Consider the following 13148-nt stretch of genomic DNA (forward strand, 5'->3'; position numbering starts at 1 on the left):
GACATAACACACCCCTGACAAAATTCCACCTTCATCTCAAACCATTTACTCTCTCTATTTCTAATCCTAACGCAAGCTCTACTACTTTCATAAAAACTCTTGACTGCTCTTAACAGCTTTCCTCCTATCCCATATATCTGCAGTACCTCCCACAGTGCCTTCCTGTCTATCCTGTCGTAAGCCTTTTCTAGATCCATAAAGGCCTGACAAAGTCCCACCTTTATCTCAAACCATTTACTCTCTCCATTTCTAATCCTAACGCAAGCTCTACTACTCTTATAAAAACTCTTGACTGCTCTTAACAGCTTTCCTCCTATCCCATATGTCTGCAGTACTCCCCACAGTGCCTTCTTGTCTACCCTGTCGTAAGCCTTTTCCAGATCCATCAAGGCAAAAAAAAAAAAAAAAACATCGTTACCTTTTGTCTGTAGGGAGAGTGAAATTGTAAGGTGGTGCGAGAGACGTTGACTGAATATACTGTCAGCCTCAGTCCCTTCTTCACTTTCCATAATACCGGAATTATATATATATATATATATACACGGAGTTAAACACGACAGCATTTTGGCACTGGTTAATCTTCTTAGTGAGATTTTCAATTTTCCTCACAGTAGGTCTCATTTCAGGAGGGTGGGCAAATACAAGCCTTCCAAATTCTTCCATATTTAAACATGGGTATATGTTTAAATATGGGCCGCTCGGAAAATTGAAAATCTCAGTAAGAAGATTAACCAGTGCCAAAATGCTGTCGTGTTTAACTCCGTGTGTATTAGTGAGAATCTGCGCCTTAAATATACAATATATATATATATATATATATATATATAAATATATATATATATATATATATATATATATATATACATCTATATATATATATATCCTTACAAACACCCCGACTAAGTTAAATCCGTTCAGATATGGAAATGAAGGGTTAGGAATACTAAGGGAGAATACAGAGAGAGTAATTGGAATCAACCGAGGACGCGGAGGAGGTATCACCACCCAATGAGGCGTCGTTAAACTTGGCCATCGGGATCAACAGGTCGGTATTTCAATCCCCTTCCCACCTCCATGGATATATTGGAAATAATTAAATAAAACTAGTTTGAATCAGTGTGTTGGACTTCTACAGCCGACTAGACAACATATCTACTATCAAAATCTACCAGTAGACCAGCTTCTTCTCCCTTCGACCGAGCAAGTGAGTGAGTGTGGACGCGATCTCACAGTCGGGCACTCGCATTGTCTCCTCAGAGCACCTGGCATCTCCCAAGGGGATTAGCCAAACTAGTCCATTGTCTAGGAGAAGACCTCACCACAAGCTGCGCTCAGAACGATTTCCTTTATCGCTAGCAATCTTATATTTTTTCCAAAATGTCACACACACACTCACAGCCACACCCACTCCCACAGTATCAAAAATCTCACAAGAACATCACACTAGAGGTAGACAAATGTCACGCACACGATCACGACAGCGTTTATAATCTAGTAGATCATTCTTTTGCAAAATCTGCAACATACCAGGACGTAGCACAAACAGGTGTTATTACAGACAACCAACTAGCTACTGCTCATATCACGGACCAGCTTTTCACGACACAACACAATGTCGCGTCTTACAATCACAAACCTACACTTCATACGCGTCTCCCCAACACCCGACTGGCCGGAACACAAACAAACAAAACACGGTATGACTATCGTCTCACGGTGAACAAAACACACGACTTACTCACTTCAGAACCCCACCCCCCCCACTGTGTATGATTTCAACGATCTTGTCAAGGTAACTCTCAATAATTTCAACACTCTTTTCAAGAGAGTACATGAGTCACTGACTCTCTCAAAAGCAGATATGATTAGGTTGAAGAGCGCTCACTCCAGAGATTGCAATGTTTCTGTAGGTGACAGTATATACAACACCAACCACCAATCCACATCAAAACTTGCACCCAAATTCCATGGTCCATTCCGGGTCACCGACATACTTCCGCACAATAAGATCAAAGCTCTCAACTTACGCGAACTCACAGAGGCTATCCTACATTTAGATCATATAAAACTTGTTCCCAGAGGTCTCGACATGGATGACATTCCCTCCCCGCCCATAGAACAACCAACACACACGACCGAGACCCTAGACACGAACACTTCAACCACTCAACCGATCCATATACCTCGTTATAGCCTCAGGAATAGATTGGTATAAGTCACTCGTTAGCCCCAAAACAAAATTAAGGTATCTATTTGAACAAATAATCATCATTCATGCTCATCACATCAGTTCATCCCTCCTACCTGTGCAGATCACCTTTGCCATTCAGGGAAGGCTAACCCCTTTACCTAGGCATATCTCTCTTATCTCTAAACACTTCGTGCACCAAGCATATGTGGATACGCAAGCTCAAGAAGGTGTCGCGCGGACGGACACAGGATAGCGTGAATCCGAACACCTGTTGAACTTCTACAGCCGACTAGACAACATATCTACTATCAAAATCTACCAGTAGATCAGCTTCTTCTCCCTTCGACCGAGCAAGCGAGTGAGTGTGGACCCGACCTCACAGTCGGGCACTCGCATTGTCTCCTCAGAGCACCTGGCATCTCCCAAGGGGATTAGCCAAACTAGTCCATTGTCTAGAAGACCTCACCACAAGCTGCGCTCAGAACGATGGCCTTTATCGTCGGCAATCTTTTTTTTTTTTTCAAAATGTCATGTAAAATACTTCTGTACAAATGTCCACCTATTGTAAATCTCACCAATCCTTTCCTCTCCTTTTTCTCTCTCTGTGTATATAAAACGGACTCCTGTAAATAATCTCCTTCGCTGGTAAAGCAGCGTATTGTCTAAATAATATCTCTTTGACAACCTCGCCACACTACTTGTATATATGTCCTTTCCTCAGTAAAGCCGGAGAGCAATCAGAGCATCAGAGCAATCATAGCAATCCGGGCACGAAGACAGCTTGCGTTTCATTCCCTTGTTTCCACTAATACCTTATACGCCATCGCTGCTAGCTACCGTTAATCTACACATATGTTGTAAAACCAAAACAAGTGTAAGTATATCTATCTATCTATTAAAAATAAACACTTTCGAAACCGTGCCCAGATGACGATTCAAGTTTTTGTGGACATGCCCGGTATAAGGGATTTTTCATGTGCGGTTGTACCCCAATCGTGGTCAAGAACGATCATCGTTGAGCCATGGACGATCATCGTTGAGCCGTGGACGATCATCGTTGAGCCATGGACGATCATCGTTGAACCATTGACGATCATCGTTGGGCCGTGGACGATCATCGTTGAGCCGTGGATGATGATCGTTGAGCAATGGACGATCATCGTTGAGCAATGGACGATCATCGTTGAGCCGCGGACGATCATCGTTGAGTCAAGAACGATCATTGTTGAGCCATGGACGTTGTTAAGTCAAGAATGATCATCGTTCAGCCGTGGACGATCATCGTTGAGCCGTGGACGATCATCGTTGAGCCGTGGACGATCATCGTTAGGCCATGGACGCTCATCGTTGAGTCATGGACGATCATCGTTGAGCCCTGAACGATCATCGTTTGGAATGGACGATCATCGTTGAGCCGTGGACGATCATCGTTGAGTAAAGAACGATCATCGTTAAGCCATGGTGTCGAAGTTCTCGAAGCTGCTGAAGTTCTCGACGGTGCCGAAGTTCTCGAAGCTGCCGAAGTTCTCGAAGGTGTCGAGGTTCTCGAAGTTCTCGAAAGTGCCGAAATTGTCGAAGGTGCCGAAGTTCTCGAAGGTGCCGAAGTTCTCGAAGGTGCCGATGTTCGCGAATCCGCCAAAGTTCTCGAAGGCGCCGAAGTTCTCGAAGGCGCCGAAGTTCTCGAAGGCGCCGAAGTTCTCGAAGGTGCCGAAGTTCTCGAAGGTGTCGAAGTTCTCGAAGGTGCCGAAGTTCTCGAAGGTGCCGAAGTTCTCGAAGGTGCCGAAGCTCTCGAAGGTGCCGAAGCTCTCGAAAGTGCCGAAGTTCTCGAAAGTGCCGAAGTTCTCGAAGGTCTGGAAGGTCTCGAAGTTCTGGAAGGTCTCGAACTTCTGGAAGGTCTCGAAGATCTCGAAGTTCTTGGTGTTCGTATTTCTTCCGAGGTTGTAGAAAATTTCAAGAAGCACTATTACGCAGGCTACAAAATTTTTTGTGGTAATGGTGGAAGAGGACACAGGCAATACCAGTTGTACTATTTAGAGCGTAGGTTCAAGACATTTAAAAGAAAGTACCCCAATCGTGGTCAAGGTTGGACGTTGGACACAATGCCTCTGCCCGTAGCAGCTCGGTTGAAAAGACGTAATATGCATTATTGGAAGTGGGTTGCGGATGAAAAGAAAATCAGTAAGATGGAGATCAATATGTCAGCGTCTTTAAAAGGTTTGTTACGGAAAGAGCACCGTGAAAAATTTCCTTCTTTTTACAATGAAAATGTTAAAGAACCCCGTGATAGTGAAGCCGCCATGAAAAGGCGACAGCGACATTTCTGGGCTTGGGTGACAAAACAAAAAAAGATTGACAAATCTACTATTGACAAAGTTCTCAGAGAACAGTTAACAGAAGAGCATAAGAAATGCCACCCCGAATATTACGAAAAGTGTAAAAACCGGAAATCTACGACATGCGTTGCGGAGCAATCTATACAACAATTCCAACGTAAGATGTTACGCAATTCACTAACATAGAAGTACAGTGATAGTACAATAGATGACCTGGAACCGTATAGCGGGGATATTTCTTCCGAGGTTGTAGAAAATTTCAAGAAGCACTATTACGCAGGCTACAAAAAATTTTGTGGTAGTGGTGGAAGAGGACACAGGCAATACCAGTTGTACTATTTGGAGCGTAGGTTCAAGACATTTAAAAGAAACGCCCGAAAAAAACGTGTTCGCTATGAAGAATGTGAGGCGCCAGCAAGAAAAGAAGAGGGAACATAGGAAAGTAGAGTTGAGAAGAGACCTGAAAAAGGTCCAAAAAGGGAAAAAACGGTTACAAGCGGAAAAGAACGAAGTGGATGATAAACTGCGGAAAACAATGTTAGAAAAAATGAAAAATAATGAATCGGAATACATCTCCCAACAAAAGAAGCGGATGGGTGGGACGGAGTGTTCACCAAAGGAACTACACAGAGCAGGAAAACCGTGTTCTCACTGAAATGAGGAACCAACGTACTGTAATCGCCAAAAAGAAGACAGCTGAGGAAAGTAATCCGCGTGGGAGTGCGCATGAGAATGTAAAGGGATCGTTACGCGAAGCAGACAAAGAAGTGAAACTAAATGATATAGGGGTTTTGGGGGGCAGAAAGTGTAAAATATGCAATGCGCCATGCTGTGGAAAAATGAACTCCATACAATATGTTGTAACCAGGGGCAGATGCCACTCACTGTACCAACCGAGATAATGGGTAAGGTACTCAAAGATCTGTACAAGGGAAAGTCGCCGCTCTCTAAACGTTTTTTCAATAATTTAGTGGGGTTGAATAATATGTTCTCATTTACGTCTTTCTCGACTTCCGAAAAGTTGGAAAATGCAGCAGAGTCAGTGATGTCTTACAAGATTCAGGGTAGGATATTTCATAGGTTGTCCACGTTGGAAGCGAGCGACCCGCGCAGCGGGTCTTGCCGAAGGCAGGTGCTTGTATACAATAAAAAAAAATAAACTTTGTTAGATGTCAATCCGGTCTCTCAATGCCTAACCCTCCCTACGGTAAAACGGGGACACCCGTGTCTCCATCTCAGAGTACACTCACGTAAAGGTATTTCGCACTTATTACGCCGCACACGTTGTCATCAAGCGGTTGACCGGCGAAAAGCCAGAGGAATCCGAGGCCATAAAGAAGAAGCGGCAACGCCACTTTTGGAAATGGGTGACAGATCAGAAGAAAAAAAAAATCCAAAAGCCGTCCTGCAGTCCAACAGACGGTACCTTTACCAGCTAAGGACCGAACATAGTCAAACATTCCCCGCTCTATTTGCTAAAGTCAAATCTTTCACAACCAAAGAGTCGGTAAGAGAGTTTCATCGAAAAGTCCTTAAATTTAACTACACTCTACGGGAATTAAAAGACTTTAGATATTGTGATGAAATGTTTGACAAATTATAGATTTTTGACGGGGATATCACTAACGTGGCTTCCGACAATTTTATGAAACACTACTTTGCCGGATACTCAAATTTTGTGAAGAACGGTGCTAAATCTGACCACAGAAACTATCAGATACACTATCTCGATGTGGCATATAAAGCGTTTGTACGCTCCAAACGAGTGAACAAGTATTGATCTCCAAGAAAGATTTAGAGGAATTGTTAGATATAAAGTTTAAGGAAAAATTTCAAGTGTTGGAAAAGAAACAAGAAGGAACAAGAAGAAATGAAGGAGGGGCAAGAAGAAGTGAAGAAGGGGCAAGACATCATCATCAAGGCGGTCAAGAGATGGAGTGACGATGATGACAGTGATGGTTCGGAAGGCGAAGCTGGAAGGACTCCATCACGTAAAAGACCTAAAATGTCCAAAGATGTTGTTATTACTGATTACTGATGTTGAATAAAAACCTATATGGATTTTTCTCTTTTATCAACCAAACCATACATTAAAAGAACGTGGGCGTAGCCCTTGGGGGTGCAAAGCGCCCCAGGCTAAGCACCCATAGCGAAGCCATGGCTGGCGAAGCCAGGTGCTTGTATATATATATATATATATATATATATATATATATATATATATATATATATATATATATATATATATATATGTTTGTGTGTGTGTGTGTGTGTGTGTGTGTGTGTGTGTGTGTGTGTGTGTGTGTGTGTGTGTGTGTGTGTGTGTGTGTGTATTCTCCTTGGTCTTTGGATCACGTGCTGGACTCGTGATCGTGTGTGTGTGTGTGTGTGTGTGTGTGTGTGTGTGTGTGTGTGTGTGTGTGTGTGTGTGTGTGTGTGTGTGTGTGTGTGTGTGTGTGTGTGTGTGCATTTATCTAGTTGCATTTATCTAGTTGTAATTTACGGGAAGGAGAGCTACTCTCGTGGTGTCCCGCCTTTATATCTCGCAGTGTCTAGTTTGCTCTTAAACTCATGAATGGTTTTTGCACACTATTTTCTTTATCCAGTTTGTTCCAAGTGTTTACCACACTACATGGAAAACCGTTCTTCAGATCGCTTCTATAAGTATGTTTTTTTTTTTAGTTTCTTTCCATGTCCTCTTGTGTTTCTCTTGTCCCAATTTAACAATTCCTCTCTATCGAGTATTTCTGTGCCCTTCATGATTCTATAGATGGTCAGTAGGTCGCCTCTCTCTCTTCTTTGCTCCAGAGTCGGTAGCTTCAATTTAGCCAGTCTCTCCTCATATGACAAGTTTGAAAGTGCAGGAGCCATTTTTGTGGCTGCTCTCTGGATTCTTTCGATTTTTTCTTATATTCTTTTTGGTACTGGGTGACCACAATATCGTGTGTGTGTGTATGTATGTATGTATGTATGTTTGTGATTGTGCGTGTGTGTGTTTCTGTGTGTATATGGATATATTTGGAGAGGTAGAGCCGTTATTAAACTTAGGCTATCGCGACCAACAGGAATTATTAACCTGTCATCCAAGGGAGTAGCCCACTGGGGCGTCCGATAAACAGACACACACACACTGATTAATAGGAACTAGCGCAGTGTGGCCAAAGCTGATCCCTACAAGCTGGGTCAAAGCTTAGGAATAGGGAAAGAGATTGAGGCCTAGGGTCGCCCATCCCTACTCGGGTTATGTCATTTCGTTTTCTTTGTGTTACGGCCGGCAGATACCGGCGTAGGAAACCCACTCGACTTATTGAAGATCAACTCAGTCCATGTGACTAAATTGTGTGTTCACGCTACCATAGTTTCAAATTGCATTAAATCCATCGAACCTTAGTCCGAGACTCCTATGTCCACTGTAGGTGTATTCGACCGCAGTAGGTTAAAAGAGCATAACTTAGAAATTCAAATTAAGATTTCAATTTCAAATAAGAATGAAAGAAAAACAATATTACACTGATAGTTTCTTTTGAGAGAACATGGCTTTAGAATTTTGTAAAGAATTTCCTTTACGTGTTTCCAACAGTACCCATGCGGCCATGGCGCGTGGTAGTACAGTACGTGCGGGTATGTAAGGATGCACAGAATATGCAAGCAAAACCAAATGTATTTTCAGTGATATTACATTTTTCAACTAGAATTATCCAAACATTATACTAGACTGAGAGATAAGCACATGTACCAGTCATTTCTGCCTATTCTTGATTGGCCTTTCTCCTTGCCATTTAGCATTTATAATCAATTGTAACTACAGCTACCAGAATTACAGTTATAACTACAACTACCACAACTGCAATTGTAACTACAGCTGTCACAACAACAATTGTAACTACATATACCACAACCACATTGATTTATATAACTAACATGACGTTATGATTGTTGTTGTTTACCATAACTTTCTACTCAGTCCCTTTTCTTTTTTTCTTTTTCTTTTTTTCATGTAGCATATACTGTGTGGGCTGCTGGTGTCCCAGGTTTTCTTCGTTCTCCACTTACTTCTAGCACCTGACGATGCACTTCATGTTATTATCAGTGCCATTTATCTTGTTGACATACCTGATTTTTAATTCCGTCATGTTGAATGGATATATTGTGCCTTCATTCATCGGGGTTGTCCTATCGAACCTAGTTCTGGTGGAAGAAGAAATGGACAGACGACATAAGTATCGTAGTTTGACATCGATGGGAAGAAATCAGTATTTGATATTTACGTTATTTCAAATCTGTTATGCAACACAGGAACGACTAGAGTTACTTGTTGTTGTCTCCATGGAAAACGGTCAGGAACTCTTTTTCCTGAGGGTCAAACTTGTTGCACTTCAAAGTACAATTTTCGGGCTGTGGGAATGATAATAACATAATAAGGACAGAATTCTTCTGTTTCAGCTGATATCTTAGCAGAGTGGCCAGAGCAAGAAACATGCGTACGTAATATGTGTACACTTACAAATTTCAGGATGCAGTCGGCAGGATTAGAACCACCTGTATTAAACTTCACTGCCTCGCCGGGATTCAAGGTGTAAACGGTTGGGCTCGTGCAGTTTTCGTCCAGAGCTTCGTGGGCGTGAAGAGAAAATTAGACGACAAAAATTATTGTCGCATACGAATTAGTGATAGTAATCATTTCTATGATAGCAGCAGAAATGAAATAAATAACAATAAAATTCAGTAATGCTATGAAGTAGATACTAGTAATAATGATAATGATAATAATAATGATGATAATAATAGTGGTAATAATAATGACAATGATAATAGTAGTGGTAGTAGTAGTAGTAATGATAATTAAGTATCCTATATGATGTTGATAATAATGATAACTTTTATATGCACTTATACTTACTTACATGTTCGATGACTTCACCCTGCGTGACAACCAAAAGAATTTTCGGTTAGATTTGAAATATAAAGATGCAAAAAATTAAGCATAATTTTTGGTTATAGTAATGATGATAATATTAGTAATAATGGCATTACTATTGATAATGATGATAATGAACATAATAATAGTAATGATACTTATAATAGTAATTGTAAGGAAAAAATAATAACAACGATAGAAATAGCAATGACATGCTCCTTGATTTTTACTAGGTGGAAAATGTTGTGGTGGGTGGCAGTGGTTCGCAGAACTTCCCACAGATTTTGAGCATAGTCCGGAGACTGAGTCTCAGACCCTCAGGTTAAACTGGTTGACGGGTTTTGAGAATGGGCAGCTTTGATATCCATCTTGCAGGACCACATGCAAGTATCCGCCATTAGTCCCATGATCTGTGATATTAACGTCAACTACACAAATATACATCCACGAGGGAAATTACCCTCGATTCCGAGTTCAACACGTGATGCAAGATCTCATACTCATAAACAATGCCGTTGGCAGGATATCATGGGTTCTGGCACTCGGAAACAACGGGACTGAACTTGCCTGCACGGATCCGGGGAACAGAATGCTCAGGAGTCCCACGAGGGCCGTAGCCAGCGCAACGACGAGGAAACGCGCCATCTCTTTGAGAGGAGAAAAGTTGCACGAATGAGTGACAAAGAAAACGAAGCAGCCTCGAATATGTTCCAGACAAACGTGATGGTTCTTTCGGCAAATTACTCACAGTCTCACACCCTCTCTCCCCTCCTTCCTCCCTCCCATCCTTTCGCAGCAGCCTGGCTCTGCCCCTTGTAGCTGGCTGCTGCTATTCCCACGAGAGCAATGATTATGTCCATTCCTTTAGTCGCTGTGGGAATGACCGCGATTCTTTCTGGGTGTCAATATTCTCAGTGATTGATGTTATAAGTTTGTTTAAAAAAAGTTCCATCTTGGCTCTGCTTTTGCATTGTGTTTCATCAAAGAGTGAAAATGCCCACTTACATGACCGAAACTTACAGTAGCCAGTTGTGTCCTATGAATACTACTGTGTAAGCAATGATCAGCTGATTTATTGATATTTTGCTGTAAAGTGTGTTAGGGAACCTTGTAGGATACGAGGAGCGTGTGTCCAAGAAACCTCTCTGTCCACTTCGTTGACTGATGCGGCAAATTTCATCCATAAGGACAACATGGAGAGATCACAGCACACACACACGGTAAATACAACTAGGTAAATACACACACACACACACACACACACACACACATTGTCATATATGATAAAATGGGATAACAGAAATACAAGAGGACACGGAAAGAAAATAAAAAAGACAGCTATAGAAGAGACTTGAAAAAGAACAGCTTTCCTCACAGAGTAATAAACAGTTGGAACAAGTTAGATGAGAAAGTGGTGTGTGCAAAAACAATACATGAATTTAAAAATAGTTTAGATAAAATGAGATATGAAGACGGGACACTACGAGCATAGCTCCCCTTCCCGTAAAATACAACTAGGTAAATCCACACACACACACACACACACACACACACAAACATAAACACAGGTGTGGGCAGGTAATTTATTAGAATGGATGGAAGATTTCCTGACTGGGAGAAAAATGAGGGTAGTAATTAGAGACAAATACTCGAAATGGGAAGAAATGATAAGTGGTGTTCCACAAGGGTCAGGACTGGTTCCAATCATATTAACCATATACATAAACGACATTTACGAAGGAGTTGGATGTTATATTAATTTCTTCGCAGATGACGCAAAAATATTAAAGCATCAACAGAAGAGGACTGTGACTCATTACATTCAGACCTGGACAAAATCTGGAAATGGACTCAAAAGTGGGAAGTGAACTTCAATAGCAAGAAGTGTAGCATAATGGAGTTTGGAAAAGGCAAAAACATCATTTCAAAAAATTGCAAATTTGGTGAAAAAGATATAAAAAAAAAGTGCACTCGGAAAGGGATCTTGGAGTGATAATCAGCAAAGACATGACACCGGATCGACAGATAAACAAAATAGTCGGTGAAACCTGCAACCTACTAAGATCAATGACATTTGACTACTTGGATGAAGAAATGATGAAAATATATATATATATATTAGTCACATTGATTAGACCAAAACTGGAATATGCAGCGACACTATGGACACCTAGTACTAAAAAGAATATAAGGGAACTAGAAAGAATACAGAGAGCAACAACAAAGTTGGCACCAGCTCTTTCCAAATTAACATACGAACAAAGATTATCGAAATTATAACTACCAACACTAGAGCAAAGAAGAGAAAGAGGTGATCTGCTGACTATATCTAGAATCATGAAAGGAATGGAAGTCCTTGACAGAAAAGATTTACTAAAAATAACAATGGAAAAACAAGAGGTCATGAAAAGAAACTCAAAAAGGACAACTATAGAAGAGATCGGAAAAAGAATAGCTTCCCACATAGAATGATGGATATATGGAATAACTTAGATAAAGGATCAGTGTGTGCAAATACTATTCAAGATTTTAAGAAAATACTTGATGCTGAAAGATACAAAGACGGGTCAACACGAGCATAGCTCCTTTCCCGTATAATACAACTAGGTACAGGTAGGTAAATACATACACACACGAATGATTCATGTGATTATTTAGAACCAGATTGGTGTTTGACGTGACAAAATCTACATAGTGTGCTTGTCTGTTAGTTTGTCTGTCCGTCTGTCGCTCTAGGATCTGAGGGAGACGGCCTTCCAATGCGAGGCAGTTGCACGAGCAGCGCTGTGTGGACTGAGTGCAGCCGCTTCGCGGCTGCCAGGAAGCACCGTGCCTGTTGCAGAATAAGTTGAGATCAAAGGACCTACCTTAGTTAGGTTGGGTGTCTAGAGCTGCGTGTGGCCCTTTGATGGCTTGCTACGGCAGGGAGGCGCCCTTAAGTACTGTACTGTCAAGGGATGCGTCACCGGACACTTGAGTCCATTGCGCAACTGCTGGACTTCAATTAAGTCAGACGACAGTAAATCACACTGGAATATTCAAACTGAGGGTATCATATACTACTCTATCTTATGTTATCTTACATTATGTTATATTATATTATTATAATATATTACACTACATTATATTATATTATATTATATTATATTATATTATATTATATTATATTATATCATATTATATTATATCATATTATATCATATATTATATTATGTTATATTATACATTATATTATATTATACAATATTATATTATATTGTATCATATCATATTGTATTATATTATATTAATTGTATTATATTTTATATCATATTTTATATTACATTGTATTATGTTATATTACATTATATCATATTATTACATATTATATTATATTATATTATACTTATACTATATCATATTATTATACTATATTATACTATATTATATTATGCTAATATTATATCATATTATATCATGTTATATTATTATATTATATCATATCATATCATATCATATTATATTATATCATACTATATTATATTATATTATATTATATTACATTATATCATATTATATTATATTATATTATATTATATTATATTATATTATATTACATCATATTATATTATATTATACTATATTATATTATGTTATATCATAGCATATATTATACTATACATTATATCATGTTTTATTATATTGTATCATACCACATTATATTTCA

At 39.9% G+C, this 13148-nt stretch overlaps 1 protein-coding gene across 1 annotated transcript; it reads right to left on the reverse strand.

Annotated features, from left to right (window-relative positions):
- Positions 1-8167: 8167 nt before the first annotated feature.
- LOC143038835 (uncharacterized) lies at positions 8168-12387 on the reverse strand. The gene is made up of 6 exons (XM_076208445.1): positions 12310-12387; positions 10010-10089; positions 9425-9446; positions 9029-9135; positions 8837-8919; positions 8168-8712 (listed from the first exon to the last, which is right to left on the reverse strand). Exons 2-6 carry the CDS (start codon positions 10085-10087, stop codon positions 8580-8582), a joined length of 423 nt encoding a protein of 140 aa, XP_076064560.1. The 5' UTR covers positions 10088-10089; positions 12310-12387; the 3' UTR covers positions 8168-8579.
- Positions 12388-13148: the final 761 nt, after the last annotated feature.

This window comes from Oratosquilla oratoria, chromosome 25, assembly GCF_046742065.1.
Source record: "Oratosquilla oratoria isolate Oo_2021 chromosome 25, ASM4674206v1, whole genome shotgun sequence".
NCBI lineage: Eukaryota > Metazoa > Arthropoda > Malacostraca > Stomatopoda > Squillidae > Oratosquilla > Oratosquilla oratoria.